Source organism: Lepisma saccharinum, chromosome 27 (genome assembly GCF_977018435.1).
Source record: "Lepisma saccharinum chromosome 27, izLepSacc3.1, whole genome shotgun sequence".
NCBI classification, from domain to species: Eukaryota; Metazoa; Arthropoda; class Insecta; order Zygentoma; family Lepismatidae; genus Lepisma; species Lepisma saccharinum.
Window position 1 is genome coordinate 33,405,836 of NC_139255.1, and position 18,113 is coordinate 33,423,948.

General features: G+C 38.7%; 2 protein-coding genes across 2 annotated transcripts in view; one reads left to right on the forward strand and one right to left on the reverse strand.

Moving 5' to 3' along the window:
- Nucleotides 1-16,793, reverse strand: part of LOC145980029 (ethylmalonyl-CoA decarboxylase-like) — a 38,224-nt gene extending 21,431 nt beyond the window's left edge. Inside the window, exon 1 of the mRNA XM_083112999.1 lies at nt 16,571-16,793. Coding sequence (XP_082969125.1) covers nt 16,571-16,632 — 62 coding nt within the window. The 5' untranslated portion in view covers nt 16,633-16,793. The remainder of the gene's footprint in view (nt 1-16,570) is intronic.
- A 91-nt stretch (nt 16,794-16,884) lies between these two features.
- Nucleotides 16,885-18,113, forward strand: part of Dpm1 (Dolichyl-phosphate mannosyltransferase subunit 1) — a 35,621-nt gene continuing 34,392 nt past the window's right edge. Inside the window, exon 1 of the mRNA XM_083112917.1 lies at nt 16,885-17,221. Within this exon, the coding sequence (XP_082969043.1) occupies nt 17,100-17,221 (122 nt within the window). The 5' untranslated portion in view covers nt 16,885-17,099. The remainder of the gene's footprint in view (nt 17,222-18,113) is intronic.

The window sequence follows — 18,113 nt, forward strand, 5'->3', positions numbered from 1 at the left end:
ACTGGCTGTAGCCCCAACAGCCACCCCTCTGCGTACGCCAATGAATGAACGTGTTTTAAGACAATTTCCCTACAATAACATTTGCTGTTGGCTGCACAAGGCAGCACACAGTGCCTTTTTCGTGCTATAATTCCACGTGTGTACATTAATTTTTAGTTGACCCATACATCTTTCCATATTAAGCACATCTCAAATTAGTCCTCGGTAGAGGGCTATGTTCCCATGTTTTTACTTAACGTATAACAAATAACACATAAACATCCATTCTGTACTTACGAAACCAATATTCGAATTGAAAAAAAAAACTCGAAAAATTGCATTTTCGTAGTTAACAACATCTTATACATTTTCGTCGTTGCCTTGTGATCAAGGGGTCCCGGGTTCGATACCCGGTGGAGGCACATAGTGGTTCGGATTCCACTTTAAACTGTAGGTCCAGTCCCGATTAGCCTTACTGTGCATAAAGTGGACTTAAAACATCAAATCAATCCACTCCAATACCCTATACATTTTAGCACATTTCATTTTTCTATCATTTGTTGGCACTTTCCAAAGTATTTTACACCAGTGGGAGACCTTCGCAGATGGAGTCGGGAGCTGCAGCCCCCTAACCCTCCTTTCATCGTATCGTAACAGTGTTCCTGGGCGAGTGCTCCTTCATCAGTCTTATATTACCAGGCCCGGGACTTTATGTCCTATAAAACTAAAATATGTATGTAATTATGTCATATAAATTGGAAAATATGTCATGAAAAATTGCCAATATGTCAGAAAAATGCAGAGATATTCCCAGTAAAGCCAAAAATATGCACAACAGTACTCTCGAATTTCTCCCATACCCGATAGAGTAGAGTAGGGGCTGTAATGTACCTAATGTTATTTTTACTTTTGACTGACTTTTGTGAAAAGCGAAAAAGGCAAATACAGGGTGGCGCACGAAATGATACCCCATTTACTTTTTGAATGAAATTAATATTTATGTATTAATTTTAAAATATTTTTTTCCTAGGAAACCTTAATCCATGGAGATTTACTGCCAGAGGCTGTAGTTCACTGAATCTTCACCGTGGCGCTGGCAGTCCAGTGTAGCGGCATGGCTGACAAAGGAAGGCTCACGCCAGAACATCGTGCAGCAATAGTGTTGTTATTCGCGGAAACCAAAAGCATTGTTGGTGCACAGAGGCGTTTCCGCGCCCAATTCAACACACGTTGGGCTCAAAGCAAGAGAACAATTCACAAACTCCATGAACAATTGCGGGTTCAAGGGACATTACTGGAACCGAAACGGCCGCGAGTGAATAGTATCCGTAAGCCGGAAAACATGGAAAGTGTACGGGTTGCTATGCAAAGAAGCCCCAGTAAGTCCTGTAGAAAAGCAGCTACCCAACTGGGTATATCGAGACGCTCTCTGCAAAGAATTCTCAAAAGTGATCTTCACCTGTACCCCTATAAAATAACAGTTGTGCAGAAACTGACACCAGAAAAGATTCAGCGGAGACTGGTATTCGCTGAATGGGCTGAGAGACATATGGATGTTATCAACAATACGTGGTTTTCGGATGAGGCTCACTTTCACTTGGACGGAGTGGTGAATAGGCAAAATATGCGATTATGGGCTACCGACAATCCGCAAGTGCTCCATCAAAAGGAAAGCCATTCTCCCAGGATTACAGTGTGGGCCGCTATTTCAACGCATGGACTCATTGGACCATTCTTTTTCGATGAAAATCTTAACAGTGAGCGTTACCTGGACATGCTTCGTAATCAATTTATTCCTCAGCTTCTTGTGAAGGATTTGCCATTTAACACACAATGGTTTATGCAGGATGGTGCAAGACCGCATACTGCCAATGTGGTGTTGGATTTCTTGCACGAGATCTTCAACTTCCGCGTCATTTCAAACAGGTTTCCAGAAAGCTTTAATGGTGGTCAGTATTGGCCTCCCAATAGTCCAGACCTTAATCCCTGTGACTATTTCCTGTGGGGATTCCTGAAGGAAAGGTTTTTCCAAAACATCCAGAAAATCTCATGGATTTGAGAACATTAATTACGCAAGCTTTCACTGAAACTACAGAAGACATGTGTCGGAGGGTGATCAATAACCTACCTGTTCGTTTGACTACAGTTGTGCAGTGCAATGGTGGTCATCATATTGAGCATGTTTTGCATTGAAACATTTTTCCACATTGCTATGTTCACTGCAATGTATGTTTTTTTTTAAAATGTTGCTTACTAAAGTTTTTACACTAAAAACAAATGGGGTATCATTTCGTGCGCCACCCTGTAAATTAGAACGAAACTTCTTTACTTCCCGTGCAACAATGACACAGAACATTTTGTAAAAACGCGAAATGGTGAAATATGTCAAAATATGCTTTGTCAAGTTTGTCTATTTCGGCTGATGTTCATCAGATACAAGGTACCTTTATTAGGTAGGCCATTCCCGAGGTTCCGAGATTTTTTTCCCCATGATTCTGTGACATCATGAAGAGGACAGAATGGAACTTACTTCGTTAGCGTATACGGAAGCTTGAGATAAATGGGTCGATTATTTACTTATACACACCTTTTCTTGAATGCCGGTAGAATGAGAACAAATCACCCTATTTGTGCTCTTGACACGTGCAATAATAATAGAAGAAAATCACCTGGAATAAAGTGATCATCGCCTCCCAAAAAACAAGTTGCTGTAGCAGGATTGATTCAATTTGTTCCTCCAAATTTCGGATTTACTCAGTGGTGCAACCACAGGGGGGGCAGGGGCATTGCCCCCCAACCTTCGACGGAAGTCAATTCTAGGAGGGGCAAACATTGATGGCCAAAGGCACCTGCAGGGGGTACAGAGGAGCAATTGCCCCCTTCTATTTCAAATTTTACACAAATATAAATACATTTCGTAAAATTTTCTTGCTCGATTCTCTTGCAGTGCCTGCTTTCCTCAGTCTCGTCAAGTTCAGAGCCGTAGCTAGGGGGCGGCGGGAGTCTGCCATGGGCGCCAGATAATCTAAATTAAAAAAGAAAGTTGTGAAAGAGAGAATGACTTGGCGCCATGTGATATTATTTGTTCCCTATTAAATCAATATTGTTTTAAATTGCAAAAATTGGATCTAAAAATGTTCTTTCCCGCTTCGTTCGCAATATAATAGTTTTCTGTAATGTGATGTATTTAAATAATATGTTTTGTATGTATGTAATGAATAAACTTTGAATACGTATGTATTTTCTTATTTTATGTCGCTCCATGTTGCATATGTGTAAAACATATGAAAGTTATAAATGTTATATATACAAAAAATATCTTCGGCATGCATTTATCATTCATTTTCTGCCATTCAAAAATACAGTTTGTGTGCTTGTTTTCAATTATTAGCTAATGTAAAATTTCTGGTGTTGAAAAAATATTTCAAATCGTTTGTTCCAAATAAATGCTTTAGCACAGACATCTACCTCCCTTTTGCGTAATTTATGAGGATAATAACGTCTCTGATACTACTACTACTACCACTAGTAATAATAATGCCATTATTAATGTTATTATTATTACTATTATTATTATTGGTACGTTTATCCTGGTACTTGCCCCCTCCAGACACAAATTCGTGGTTGCGCCTCTGGCCTTACTTCCACACTCGCCTTCCGTATCATCACGTATGCAACTTTCAAAAACCTTTACACAATCGGAACTCAGTTTCTAAGTATTGCTTCATTGAATATTGAGTGCATGATAAGATTTATTAGCTTTGAAGTTAAAACATCGCCCGCGAAAATAATACTTTGAACATCTCGTAGGTAGCCAACACTAATTAACAATTGCACTGTGTTACTTTACTTTATGTGCGTTTGTTGAGAAATTGTGCTGAAAATATAATGTACGACTTACAGGACAGACGTTTCTCCCCTGCACATCCTTTCAATCTTCTCATCAATCAATGAGAAGAGCTGTCATGTAAATAAGAAGCTATTCAATGTAAAGCATACTTATGAAAGCAAGGAAAATTTTATAAATGATTTTTGTATTATCAATATAATATGTTGTATACACGTCTATTATATTATAATTTAAAGATATCGTACAACTATAATACTATTTTGCTGGCTTTAATTTATTTTATATGTGCTTTAAAAAGCCTCGTTGGTTCAGTCGGTAAATAATCTGACTGTCACGCTGAAGACGAGGATTCTGTTCCCAGGGTGGTTGGTGTCGAAAGGGATTTTCTCAGCAACGTCCTTGCATGAAAACTGTTTTGAGGTTCACCAGGGGTCTAAAAAAATAATATTTTGGGGGCCGGAACACGATGCTAACACCACCTTCATAAATGGCCGAGATTGTGAATCATAATCCCTATACTCATTCATGGCATGTTGCAACGCGCAAAAGATACTTTTGCTTTTAAAACGTAGTGCATATTTAGTCGCACACCGTGGCCGTTCGATCTAAGATATCATGCTTTGGGCTCTGGTTACGGAACGCGCAGGTTCGAGTCTCCTAGGGGAAGCATAACAACTTTCCATCTGAGATTTCGGACTGTGTATGGGACCGGTGGCCACCCACCATTGTGAGGAAATTGGAGAGCTACGAATGAGTAACGTAATTCGGTCATGGAAACTTACAAAAATGATTGGGGGTCGTCGTGCTGACCACACGCCACCTCGTAACAGGTTGGACGATCTCCCGCCTCGGCAGGTGGAAGTGAGGCCGGCAGTCGGTAGGTAGGCCTTAGCCCTGTATTAGTACACATTTGAATACATGCCGCGAGAAAACTGACACATTATGAAATTTGTTTTGACTCAACTCAAACATACTGCAGAAACTCTTTCCACGTAGATTTAATAGCCGGCATCCGTGGCAGAGTGGTTAGCACATCACGATACGACGCCAAGGGTATCAGGTTCGAATCCCGGCCTGGGTATGGATGTTTGTAAGTGTCCATTCATCACTTTCATCATCATGACTCATCCCCATCTTCGCAATTAGCCAAAAGTGGCAGAAAAGTGAAGTAAAATAAACCAAATAAAAAAAACTAGATTTAATATTTCATATTTGTGTTGCTTGATTGAATTGGTGTCTTAAGTCCGGTTTATGCACAGAAAGGATAATTGGGACTGGACCTACAGTTTAAAGTGGGATACGAACCACTAAGTGCCTACACCGGGTATCGAACCCGGGACCCCTTGACTACAAGGCGACGGCGCTACCACTAGGCCATCGGGGAGGTCATATTTGTGTTGCTTCACAAGACTTATTTTCTAATTGCGCACTGTATTATTAGTAAAACACATTTTATTTATTTATTTATTTATTTATTTATAAGCAATCCCATAACAGAGCAATGCTCCAATTACAATGGGATATTACAACAATACTCACATTATGCAACACAAAAAAAGAAAAAAGAAAATAAAAAGATAAAAAATACAATACAAATACAATACAATATACCCACCGACAAACATAATACAACTAATACAACAAAATAAAAATTATAAAATTAGAATAATACTATAGTACCAATATACATGAAGCTGAAGCTTCAGACTTCAAACAGTATAACGAAACTCCATATTAAAACCCGCACTAAGCAAAAGAGATAAACACCCAACTCTCATTTTGATATTTTTCAGATTATCGAACATATAAACATAAACATAAAAGATAATATACAAATCCATAACGTTAAGTGCAATTCAATACATACAATACACAACATAAAAATAAGAAAATTAAATACCGTTTATCGTTACATCTTAACTTTGTCTTGAATAGTAGCCCTTTATTACTGATATGTACTTTGCGTAAGGGAATGCAAAATCTACATCAATTTTATCCTTAACAATATTATTATGTAGTCTACACATACTAATGACCACAGAATTCTGATGGACCAAATTTTTGGAAAAAGTGCATATAAACGGTTGACGCAATCTTAATGATTGAGGTTTAATACAGAAGTTTAATCTTTGCAAAACTTCTTCTGTTTCGGTTAGACCATTAACAACTTTATATAATAAAATATGTGTGTGTTGGATATGGTATGAGATTTAATTAGGAAAACCGATGGATAATGTAATATTTATACAAAGTAAATTAATGTATTATGTTCTTACAACAAATGTAACTATTACAGAATAGGAAGCCAGTGACGAAATTAGCCGTAAGTTTTTTTTTTAATTCCTCGCAGTAGTAAATATTGTTACAAATAAAATCTAAAAATTTAGATCCTCATCTCAGGTGGATAAGAGACCAAATTATAATTCTCAGCTTGCATTTACCTCCCATTATTAGAAGTATCATTCGACCGAAAAGCAATCTCTGACTGTTGGCTGATAAATGCGACGTGCCTAAAATACAGGAAAACGTAACAGCATAATCGTTCCATTATTTTTGTTTTGTATTTGTATTGCTTTTGTTTTATTTCAAGTATAATTTAGCCCTTGGCTAATCGCAAAGATGAAAATGAATGGGAGTAGATGAAATGGATGAAGGGATGATCACAAATCCATGTGGATCACAAACAGTACAGAGTAATACACAGATTGTAGGCCCACATGCCAGAGCCTAGTAAGCCCGCAAGAATGACGTTCCTAGGATATATTACCTGGAAGAAATATTGCTATTTGAATGTTTCCAGAAAAGACACCCTTTATACAATAGCCATTATCTAATTCATTCACCGTCTCGGTAGCCGAGGGCGTTAAGTGGTCGACTTTCTATTTCGCCTCCGAAGTTCCCGGTTCAAGTCCCAGCATGGGAATAGGTGTTCTCTGTAGTGTTGCCCACGGGACGAGACGGGACAGGCTTTTAAAAATTCGAGACGAGACGAGATTGATCATTTGTCCCTTTGACAAACGAATATTTTCGAGACGAGACAGCATTTCACAGCATTTCCACGAGACGAGACAGGCCAAAGTCTCGTCTCGTGGGCAACACTAGTTCTCTGAGAGTCAGGCACGTATCCAGGAATTTCTTTCGTGGGGGCTAAACACCATATTTTTAAGGGGTATAGATAGAACCTCACAATTGTATGTTTAAGGCCAGTGGTGGCAATTGGGTTCAAAACGGGAGTGGGGGGTGCAAGAAAAGTTTACTTTCTCTTCTCTTGGTAGTAGTTGCCATAGTGTGATGGCAAAAAAATGGGGAGCAACTATCCCCAAAATCGTCGCCACTGTTCAAGGCTGCCAAATTATTCAGAACGTGAAATCGGAACATTTTTTACCACTCGACTCCTCTGTTTCCATGCATTAACATTGTGTGCCGGAACCATCTCAGTATGTGTGTTTGTCCATTTCTTCTCATCAGGCATCAAAGCATCTATGGCGTCTTTGAGTGTTTTTACGAAGCTGTTACACACACACGGGATGGACAATCCACTCGACAACGCGAGACTCAAACTATGGGCTGCGAACTGGACGCAGAAAGTTCTCGAATATTTCTCTCTGATTCGAGCCTGAACACCACTACTGTGTCTTGTCCTCCCATGTTTGCAGTTCTTATAAAAGCCGAAACCTACCAAATTATTCATATTGAGGCGTAAGCACTCGCAAGTGTTCACAATTGTCTGTCACAGCTTCCGCAGTCTTGTCATACATCGGCACGAAACAAAGTAAGTCTTCTTGAATACAGTTCGAAACAATTAATTCACAATGAAAACCCTTCCGATCCAAACACATCTAGTGTTTCTTCTCCCAATATGATTAAATGCTTCCTCATTTATTTCCAGTGACGTGCCCAAGGAAGGGTTTGTGAGGTCATAACCCAATTTGACCAAGTATTGCTAAAAAAAAAGAACGTCAAAGAGAGGAAAAGATGGCAAAATGAGGACTGACCACCAAAAATAGTATGCATAACCCTCCTCCTCTAAAATTCTGGGAAAATTTGGTCCGGGCACAACTAACTCATCCCTCAAAACTTTGATTTTCAGTTGATCTGTGCAGTTTATTTCTTTTTTTAATTAACCGCTCCAATAGCAGTTACTGCTTAAATATTCACTTTAGAGAGAGACCTTTGATCTATTTGGCCCTCGACCCGAACTAGCACTACACTGAGGCTCCGGAAATTCCGCTGTCGTTAATGTCTTCAGGTTTGGACCCCAACTGGAACTAGTACAGTGCGTTTCTAAAGTCCCCGAACTCTAATTTAAGAAAATGATAAACAATTATAAAATCTTCACATTTCAATTATTATAACATGAAAATATTTACATGTGACTACAATGTCTTCTTACATAAGGATGAACAACAAAATTTAACATTTAGAGAAGATGTTGAAAATGTTTACCACCAACTTCTAGGCACAAGTTAACACGACGACACATATTGGAGGCCACTTTGTGCAGTGTTGTGACCGGGATGTCGCTCACTGCTCTGGTTATATTCTCGTGTAGGTCCTGGATTGTCCTTGGATTGTTTTTGTACACTATGTTCTTAACCCAGATATGCCTGAAATTTTTTTTCTTTAATTTTTCTTGTTTTTTGTATTTAATGCAGTAAGAAAAATCAGATTAATGTAAAAATAGTGTTTATTTTGAAATATGTAGTTTCAACAATGCTCTAGAGGGTGTCCTTTTAAAAGGACAGTAGGCATTAGGGGGTACATTATGGTAGTGTAACGAAGTAATGCACATTTTTCTTCAGCGAAAGAAATGTTATTTAACATGAAACAAAGACATAAGAACATATTCTAATTGTTTGTGTGGTAGCTTACAACCACGCAGACTCAGTTCTGTAAGAAGAGGAATTGTGGTAAAAAGATTATCAAAGAAGATATGATAAGGGTGAGAGCCAATAGATTGTAAAACATCAGTGTACATGAGCACCACGGATGGGCCAAGACCAAGTACTTTGCATTCATCAGGTAGTTTCGTTTTTGCAACCTGATATGGCTCCATCCAAACAACATACCCATTACAAGTAGCACCAACCCACAGCTTGTAGCCGTACCTGATTGGTTTGCCGTGAAAAAATTGCTTGCATCCGTGGCGACCATAATATGGTACCATTGCCTCATCAACACAGTGATATTCGAAGTGTGGTGCAATTTCCCGACATTTCTTATTCAATTTGATGAAAAGAAGTTTCACTTTTGCAAAATGATCACTTTTGTCCAAATGCTCGTTATCGCAACAATGCAGATTTGACATAATAAATTCGAATCTGTCTCTAGACATAGCATTCACAACTACGCCATTGCTTGTATCTTTACATTGTTCCCAATAAAGACGCCTTCTAGGAACCTGGTTATATCCACTCAACAAAAGAATTCCTCAAAAGCTCTTCATTTAATCTTCACTGACATCTCCTGATTTGTTCTTTCTCGCTGTATATTAGTTAGTTTGTTCTACCAACAATTCAATAGCATCATCAAAGAAATGCAAAAACATTTCTAGTGGAGATTCTTCATTGAATACTTCCTGAATTGTTCGCCAGTCACTAAATGACACCTTCAGTTTTCCTTTAGTCAACTTATATAATTTTCACTAGATGACACTGACGGAAAATCTTGATTGTTGTTTCGGGAAACAGTTTCATCCAAATTTCTAATTATCTCATCATTGTTGGAAGTAAAGAGTTCTGCTTCATCATTCAACTTAGATCCTTGTAGGTTATTGGGTGAAACTGAATCATCTTCTCCAGAATCTTCATCGGTGACATTTCCTGTGGCATTGGTTGGTGTCATTATTACAATATCCAACTCATGTTGTAAACTATCACCATCATCATCTTCCTCCTCAAGGATGGAAAGCATTTCATTAAGTGTAAGACCTCTGTAATAGAAAATTTATGTAACATAAATAAATGTATATAAATGACAGTGGCGTAGCGTTGTAGTACGCCCGTACGCCCGGCGTTCCCAGATTTAAAATTTCAAAAATGCTAAAATGCTGTGATTATAAAGTAAAACGTGACTAATTTTAAATATGTTTGACCTTCATGGCATTATAATAGCTATTTTTCGCGATCCGCTTGCAACGCTCCACTCTCAACACTCGTTCTAGCATCTCTTTTCAATGCCTTTCCCGGCCGGACGCCGAGCAGGTTCGGCGTACAGGATTCCTATATTCCTTGCTGCCTTTATGGAGGGAAAGCTTCCATTTCTACAGCACGCGCGTAAATGGGCTCTCTTACGCTGGCGTACGAGAGGTCTACCGTGATTGGTTCATGTGACCCTTCCTGCCTTCTGAAGCAGACGACAGCGGTAGCATTCCTACCCGGTTCCTCGCTCTCATGCAACTCGTGCTATGTGATGCTACAATACGCAATATTGACTGACGTAACTTTACCAATCTCAAATATACTGCTTCTTAATGGTCACTGCATTGTATGATTTATCGCACGAACAGCGATGTGCATTAGAAACTAAAAGATCAACACAGTTTTTGTGAAGTAAGTTGGTGAAGTCCTTGTGGTAGAAATTCAGCGTGTTGCTGCTCTACCACTTAACCCGTAAAACTATTAATTTTTTTATTGTATTTTTTCGTTATTATCTAACTGCTTAATATTGTGTCAATGGAAATGTTTAGCATTCATTTGAAAACTCTTAACATCGAATGGTCTCTGGACAAAATTATTTTAAAATGTTTATCAGCATTCTCAAGATGTAATAAACAGTGGTCTGAATTACTACTCGGCACTGTTACGTCAGTAGAGTGTACGATATTTGGATCATCCACTCTGCTTTGCACAGTGCGCCAAGACGACAGAGGTCCCTGGTTCAAATCCCAGCGTGAGCACGGGTGTCCTTTGTCAGTGTCCCTTCATCAATATCATCACTCATATTCATATTCGCGATTAACCAAAAGTGGTAGAAAAGCGAAGTAAAATAAACCAAATAAATGAGTAGTTGGATCAACCACAACAATGACGTCTGCTGTTGTTCAAAGGCGCTTGTGATTCAGATAGGTTTTCTAATGACTTGCGTCATGCAAAAAGGTATAAAACACCAGAGTTCAAAACATTTGTGGCATAGTGAGGCATCTAATTGTCTAGCTAAAACATGCATGGATGATGTTTTATTGAAAACCCAGCTGACTTCAGGCAAATAAACAATACCTATGGCGACTAATACCATAAGTAAGTTATTAAGCAAGAAAGGGCCGACACTTCCTTCGGATTTGGCGTTCCCACCCGAAATGTCCATGCTACGCCACTGATAAATGAATATATATATATATATATTAATATATTAAATAATAATTATAATAATAATTAAATAATATATTAAATATATATTAATATATAAATGTATATAAATGAATGAAGGTAAACACAAAAAACCCTCAAGTGCCTACTGTCCTTCTAAAAGGACACCTAATTTACGTAATTTTTGCATCTCTGTGTTTTAAAATTTTGAATATTATTTGGTTTTAGGCAAACACATATGAACCTAGCAAACGTGTAATGCTCATAAAGTAACTGAAACATGTATAAAAAAAACCTTACATCTCCATTCTGCAGTGCGTAAAAAATGACATGGCTTTACAGACTCATAAACACAAATAATGCAAAAGAACACAACAATAGCTGGAACTTGTTTGCATTGTGTTACGCAATGCAGTGCTGCAAAATCGACAAAACTAGCATCGCGAGGGGTCTAGGACCCTACCAGAGGAATTTAGATTCAAACAGGCAAAGAGACCTTTTAGAAGGACGGTAGGCATATCTGGGTTAAGATCCACACAAATAGAACCAGGCCTCATCACTGAAAAATGTTTTGTTCAGTTTGTTGACCGCATTGTTCCGCGTAAATCTGTTGAACCACTGACAATAATTTGTGCGTTTCTCGAAATCCAACGGGCGTAGCTCCTGAACTATTCGCACCTTGTATGCTCGGAACTTCAGACATTTTGCAGCCCTGTGACAAGGTGACAAATATTTTCCTACCTCTTGTGAAAGCTGCCTCAGAGACTTCCTAGGGTAGTTCTGCAATTTTTCACTAACATCCACAAGGAAGTCTTCTGTGAAAATTGATGGTCGTCCGCTCCTTGGCTTATCTACAACGATTCTTGTTTCGCGAAACCTTTTTATTAAATCATACACTGTTGTTTTTCCCGGTGAAGGAGTGTTGGGATATCTCCTATGAAAGATCTCTATACAGTTAATATGATTTAACTTGAAAGTAAGCTTCCAAAACAGCAACCTCTGCTCCCGTGTAAGATTCATGGTGAACTGAATTCGTGCGCGTTTTCAACTGGACATCTGGCTTTCATTCTTGCTGCCTACTGCGCATGCATCGTTGTTCATTGTTGTCTAGTGTTGATTTGTATGTTCCAACAACACCAACAAACAATCACAAGCAACAGTTTCTAAAAAAATTGCATTGTTGCTCAACAATGAATTTTTAAAGTCAGAGTTCGGGGACTTCAGAAACGCACTGTAGTAGACTTCGTTACTTTACGATATTTAGTCCTTTTCATCTTCGAATCACTAGATCTTATAAAGCCACCAATGTACACTGACTGATCACTAATCGACAGTATGAACTGTCACACTTACCTTTGAATTCTCATTAACCGATTCTGTTGTACAGATCAACTTGAAAATTGAAGCCGCGTATTTTAACCTCATTATATTCTAGAACGTTCCTCCTTCTCTTATTCAAGAACGTTCCCTCTCGCGCTTTCCAGAGATTAAAAAATTACAATCAATCGCCCTACGTGTGGCGCTACGTTTGCAGCTTCCAAATGCTGACAAGTCCTTGCATAGTGCTGCGACAACACCGAAAGCTCAAGAAAAGTTTTAATACAATATTATCAACAACAGGGCTCCGTGTTGCCTTGGTAAGTATTTCTCTCCTTATATTATCGGCACACTATTCAAGAAAACAAAAACCTAATTTCATGTAGTGTAAACTGAAAAAAATGAAGGGGGGACTCCAGAACCTGATCCTACCTTGGATACGCGCTATTAACAATAACAGGGTTATAGAACATTCTGTGTCTTGCCTCGGTAACTATTTCTCTCAAATTACCATCACATTATTCAAAAAGCCATGAACCTAATTTTATGTAGCGTAATTTCCTGAAGAGAGTGCTGGAGCCCCCTGATTCCCACCTTGGATACGTGCTTGACTCGATAATTATTTATCTCCTGTCACATTATTTTATTTCACACCACAAGAAACTAAAAACCTCATTTTATCTATTGTAAACCGCAAACTTTCGGGGGTGAGGGTCGAGTCCCCTAAGCTGCCCCTTGGATACGTGCCTGCTACGAGTGTCCCTTCATCAATTTAAACTAATCATCACTCATCCTGTTCGTCGCGATTAGCCAAAAGTGGAAGAAGATGCTAAATAACAAGAACAAATATATCCTCATCGTGGCGATCAACTGGAGAATTTGAAAAGTAGCGTAAAAATATTAAAGGGAAATTCCAGGACATTAAGTAAAAATTCATATCAGAATATGCCCGGCCAAGAATTTTCCTTAGAATTAGACATTTAAAATAAATGCAATAGGTTAGCTGGAAAGAAAAGCCGGCAGTGGACTACAGCCTACAGGGACAAGATATCACGCCTAATAATGTCTGAGAAATAAACTATGCATTGTTTCGGAATAAGAGTATTCTTCTATCGCGTATTTGATCTCTTGTTGTCAAATTAAATTAACAGCTTTGGTGTATAATATCAAAAGATGCGTGAAAACACAGCGTTTCATGGGCCATCTGCTTACATTCTACCATGATTCTACGCATAGCTTTCTTCTGCTCGTGCCCTCTTGGTGACGTCACAAGCTCTAGCCCATAACGTGCAAGTCGCGGAGTGGCCCCCTCTGCAGATATGTAAAGATCTCACCCCAATAATAGATCCGAAGCCAATTGAAAAATATGTTATAACATAAAGTCCCGGGCCCTAATTATCACTATTTCATCCTGATCGTTGCGTTTAACTGAAAGTAGCATACAACCGACATAAAATAAGAAAAATGAATGCTATGCTAGTTGGGAATTGGAAATAAATTTAGTGAGAGCTACGAGTTTGAGTTTGAGTTGCTGTTTTAAGTCCACTTTATGCACAGTAAGGCTAAGCTACGAGTATGTATCATCGCGTCATCGTTAGAGAAATCAGAGGTAGTCCTGATTTACTTTTGAAAATGACAGTTTTTATTTCAGAAATGCAAAAAACAATTAATTGAGGAGGAAGTAGAGATAGAATTCGAGATTTTGACAGTGTCGGGATGGTCGGGATATTGCGAATATTTTCAGTCCCGCACACAGGCACGTATCCAGAGGGGAGCTTAGGGGGCTCGAGCCCCCCCGAAAGTTTTAGGTTTACACTAGATAAAATGAGGTTTTTGGTTTCTTGTGGTGTGAAATAAAATAATGTGACAATATATTAAGGAGAGAAATAATTATCGAGGCAAGACGGAGAATGTTCCGTAACCCTGTTATTGATAATAGATCCAGGATGGGGGTACAGGGGGCTCGACCCTCTCCGCAGGAAATTTTTCAGTTTACGTTAGATAGAATTAGGTTTTTGGCTTCTTGAATAATGTGAAAATAATGTAAGGAGATAAATAATTATCGAGACAAGTCGAAGCATGTTTTATACCCCTGTTATTGTTAATAGCACGTATCCAAGGTGGGGATGAGGTGGCTCGAGCCCCCCCAGGAAATTTTTCATTTTACACTAGATAAAATTAGATTTTTGGTGTCTTGAATAATGTGAAGATAATAAATTCTTAAATCTGAGAGATATATTTATCGAGACAAGACGGAGAGTGTTCTATAACCTTATCATTGTCAATAGCACGTATCCAAGGTGGGAATCAGGAGGCTCGAGCCCCCTTCAGGAATTTTTTCTGATTACACTAGATAAAATTTGGATTTTGGCTTCTTGAATAATGTGATTATAATTTGGGAGAAATAATTATCGAGACAAGACTGAGAATGTTCTATAACCCTGTTATTGGTAATAGCACGTATCCAAGGTGGGGTTGAGGTGGCTCGAGACCTTCCCCCCAGGATTTTTTTTATTTTACACTAGATAAAATTAGGTTTTTGGCTTTTTGAATAATGTGACGATGATTTAAGGAGATAGACAATTATCGAGGCAAGACGGAGAAGCATTTGGAAGCTGCACACGTAGGGCGATTCGTTGTAATTTCTAATCTCTCGACAGCGGGAGAGGGTACGTTCTTGAATGAGAGAAGGAGTCAACTACTGGCAATATTGCCCAACCCTGTGGCCGAGTGGTTAGCACATCGCGCTGCGACGCCAAGGGTCCCGGGTTCGAATCCCGGTCGGGCTTGGTTGTTTGTGAATGTCCATTCATCAATTTCATAATTTCATCACTCATCCCCATCTTCGCAAATTAGCCAAGAGGCACAAAACGCGAAGTAAAATAAACTAAATCAAATCAAATCAAATTACTGGCAATATTAACGAATCGTTTTATCTGAGGAACGTTCTAGAATATAATGAGGATATAAACACGTGGATTCAATTTTTCGGTTGATCTGTACAAAGAATCGGTTAATGATATTTCAGAGGTAAGTGTGACAATTCATAAAGTCGATTGGTGATCAGATCAGTCAGCGTCCTCTGGTTGCTTTATAAGATATAGTGATTCGAAAATTAAGACATTGACGACAGCAGAACTTCCGGGGCCTCAGTGTAGTGCTAGTTCTGTTTGAGGGCCGAAGAGATCAAGGCTTCTCTCTCTCTCTCTCTCTTTGTCTGTCTCTAAAGTGAATATTTCAGCAGTACCGGATATTGGAGTGGTTTATTAAAACAGAAATAAGCTGCGTAGATCAACTGAATATCAAAGTTTTGAGTGATATTCTTCAATGTAGGCTACTCAAGCTCAAAACATTGTTTTGATGCAATGGCAACACTCAACGCCCAACCCTGCCTGTTGTTGACCTGCGACTACTAGGGGTGGAAAGACCGCTCCCTCAAAATTCCGAGAAACAACGAAGTTCAGGTTCCTACACTGAGATCCACTATAGCTAGAACCAGGAAAACGAGAAAAAATGTGGTTTTGGGTTCGTGCCACTCAAATTAAGAACAGTTTCTAACTGAAAGAAAAAAATACTGAAAAACTATTTTGCAATATTTGTCATGAAAGTAAAATTTTCAGCAAATGGAGAACAGTTTGCCGGGGCCACGTGAACGTTTCGGGGGGCCAGTGCCCCCCGGGCCCCCCTTTAACGACGTTCCTGCTCAACATTATGGCCTCTTAATGTTAAGCCTTGTCTACCAAGAGAAAGTAAACTTTCCTTGCAAACCCCCCCCCCCCGTTTTGGAACCTAATTGCCACCACTGGTCTTGAACATACAGTTGTGAGGTTCTTACTATACCCCTTTAGAAAAATGGTGTTGAGCCCCCCCCCCGAAAGGAATTCCTGGATACGTGCCTGCCCTCACATTTCCCGACTTTTTTCCCGTCGGGATTTTAGAAATTTCCCATCCCGATCGAGATACAAAATCATTCCGCACACCACTCCGCTCAGCATACAAGAAAGTGGGCAATGTATGACACGCAGAAATTCAAATCGACAGCGTTTGTTGTCCAATTAATAAGTAAATAAATATATACACACACCGCCACCAAGAAAATAAGAAATTTTTGGCTTACCATATTAAATTAAAGAAGATAGCTCTTAAATATCGCATCCACCTCCTCAGAAGTTGTGCCATTTTTAATTGGTGTTATGAGAAATTTTTAACTCTTTCAGAATTTGATATATTTTATGCAGAACTCTCGAATCCTTTATCAAGTAACTCTTTTGTCTAATATAAAGATATAAAGAGGTAAAACTCCAAAACTGTACTTTGAAATATCTTGATTTTTTTTTTCAATCTAAACGCGTTCTTCGTCACAAATCTTTTCATTACAATCATTGTCGAACAGTGTTGCAAATATTTGATTAGGCAGATTGTCATCTTGTTATTTCACTTACAAATGTATGCGACACTCGCAGTATGTTGTGTTCTTTAACGTTAAATCTGCTTCTCGTGTACAATATAAATATGATATAACATAACAAAGCTGATCACTTTAAGATCCAATTAAATCGCGCTCGGGGAACTTTTATCCTGTGGGAAATTCTCCAAACAATCAATTTGTGCTACTGCCAACAGCTGGAGCAGACGACCCTGCCAACATGGGACGTGGTGATGTGGACAAAGTGTCTGAGGATAAATATTCTATATTACTACCAACTTACAATGAACGTGAAAATCTTCCAATAATTGTATGGCTCATCGTCAAGTACATGGATGAAAGGTAGAAATCTTTGTCTGACTATGTACGATTTGATTTCATTTGATTCGAGGTATCAGATCAGAAACCTTGCCAGCTAATTAATTTTCTGTACAAAACGTTATTATTATTTTATATGTTTAAGTCTTCAGTTCTTATTTTTTCACATGATGTGGTTAAATGTAAAATAGATGAAATTTTGACGAGTGTGATTTCACTCCATCATTGCATTGTTGTCGGTAGTGATAATACCCCCTTGCACTTACGTTCTATATGTTAGCGACACCGGAATCCATCGACAACCAGGAAAACGCTGCAGGCCATCGGCGCGCTCAAGGTTGCCAGGGGTACGAGAAAGTTCTAGCCGATATATCATGTTTTCGCCACAATTACAAGACGGAGTGAACTGTCATTTACGTGGGATATACCTGATACTTAGTGTAACAATATGAAGTAAAAAAATTGAGCTTACACGTTTTTTATCTTTATTATCACACCGGCGGAAATTTCAAAAAATTCACTTCGGAAATTACATCATTTTCTCCCCGCGATTACGACCGAATGGGAAGACATAGTGAACTTTCGTGTACGTGGTGGATACATGATACCTTTTATAACAATATTCAGTAAAAAAAATTGACCTAACACTTTTCCCCGATTTTCACCCACCCCATCGACAACCTATTACGAAATTTCAAAGAAATAACATGGGAAATTACATTATTTTCTCCCCGCGATTACGGCCGAATGGGAAGACGTAGCGAACTTTCGTGTACGTGGTGGATACATGATACCTTTTATAACAATATTCAGTAAAAAAAATTGACCTAACACTTTTCCCCGATTTTCACCCACCCCATCGAAAACCTATTACGAAATTTCAAAGAAATAACATGGGAAATTACATCATTTTCTC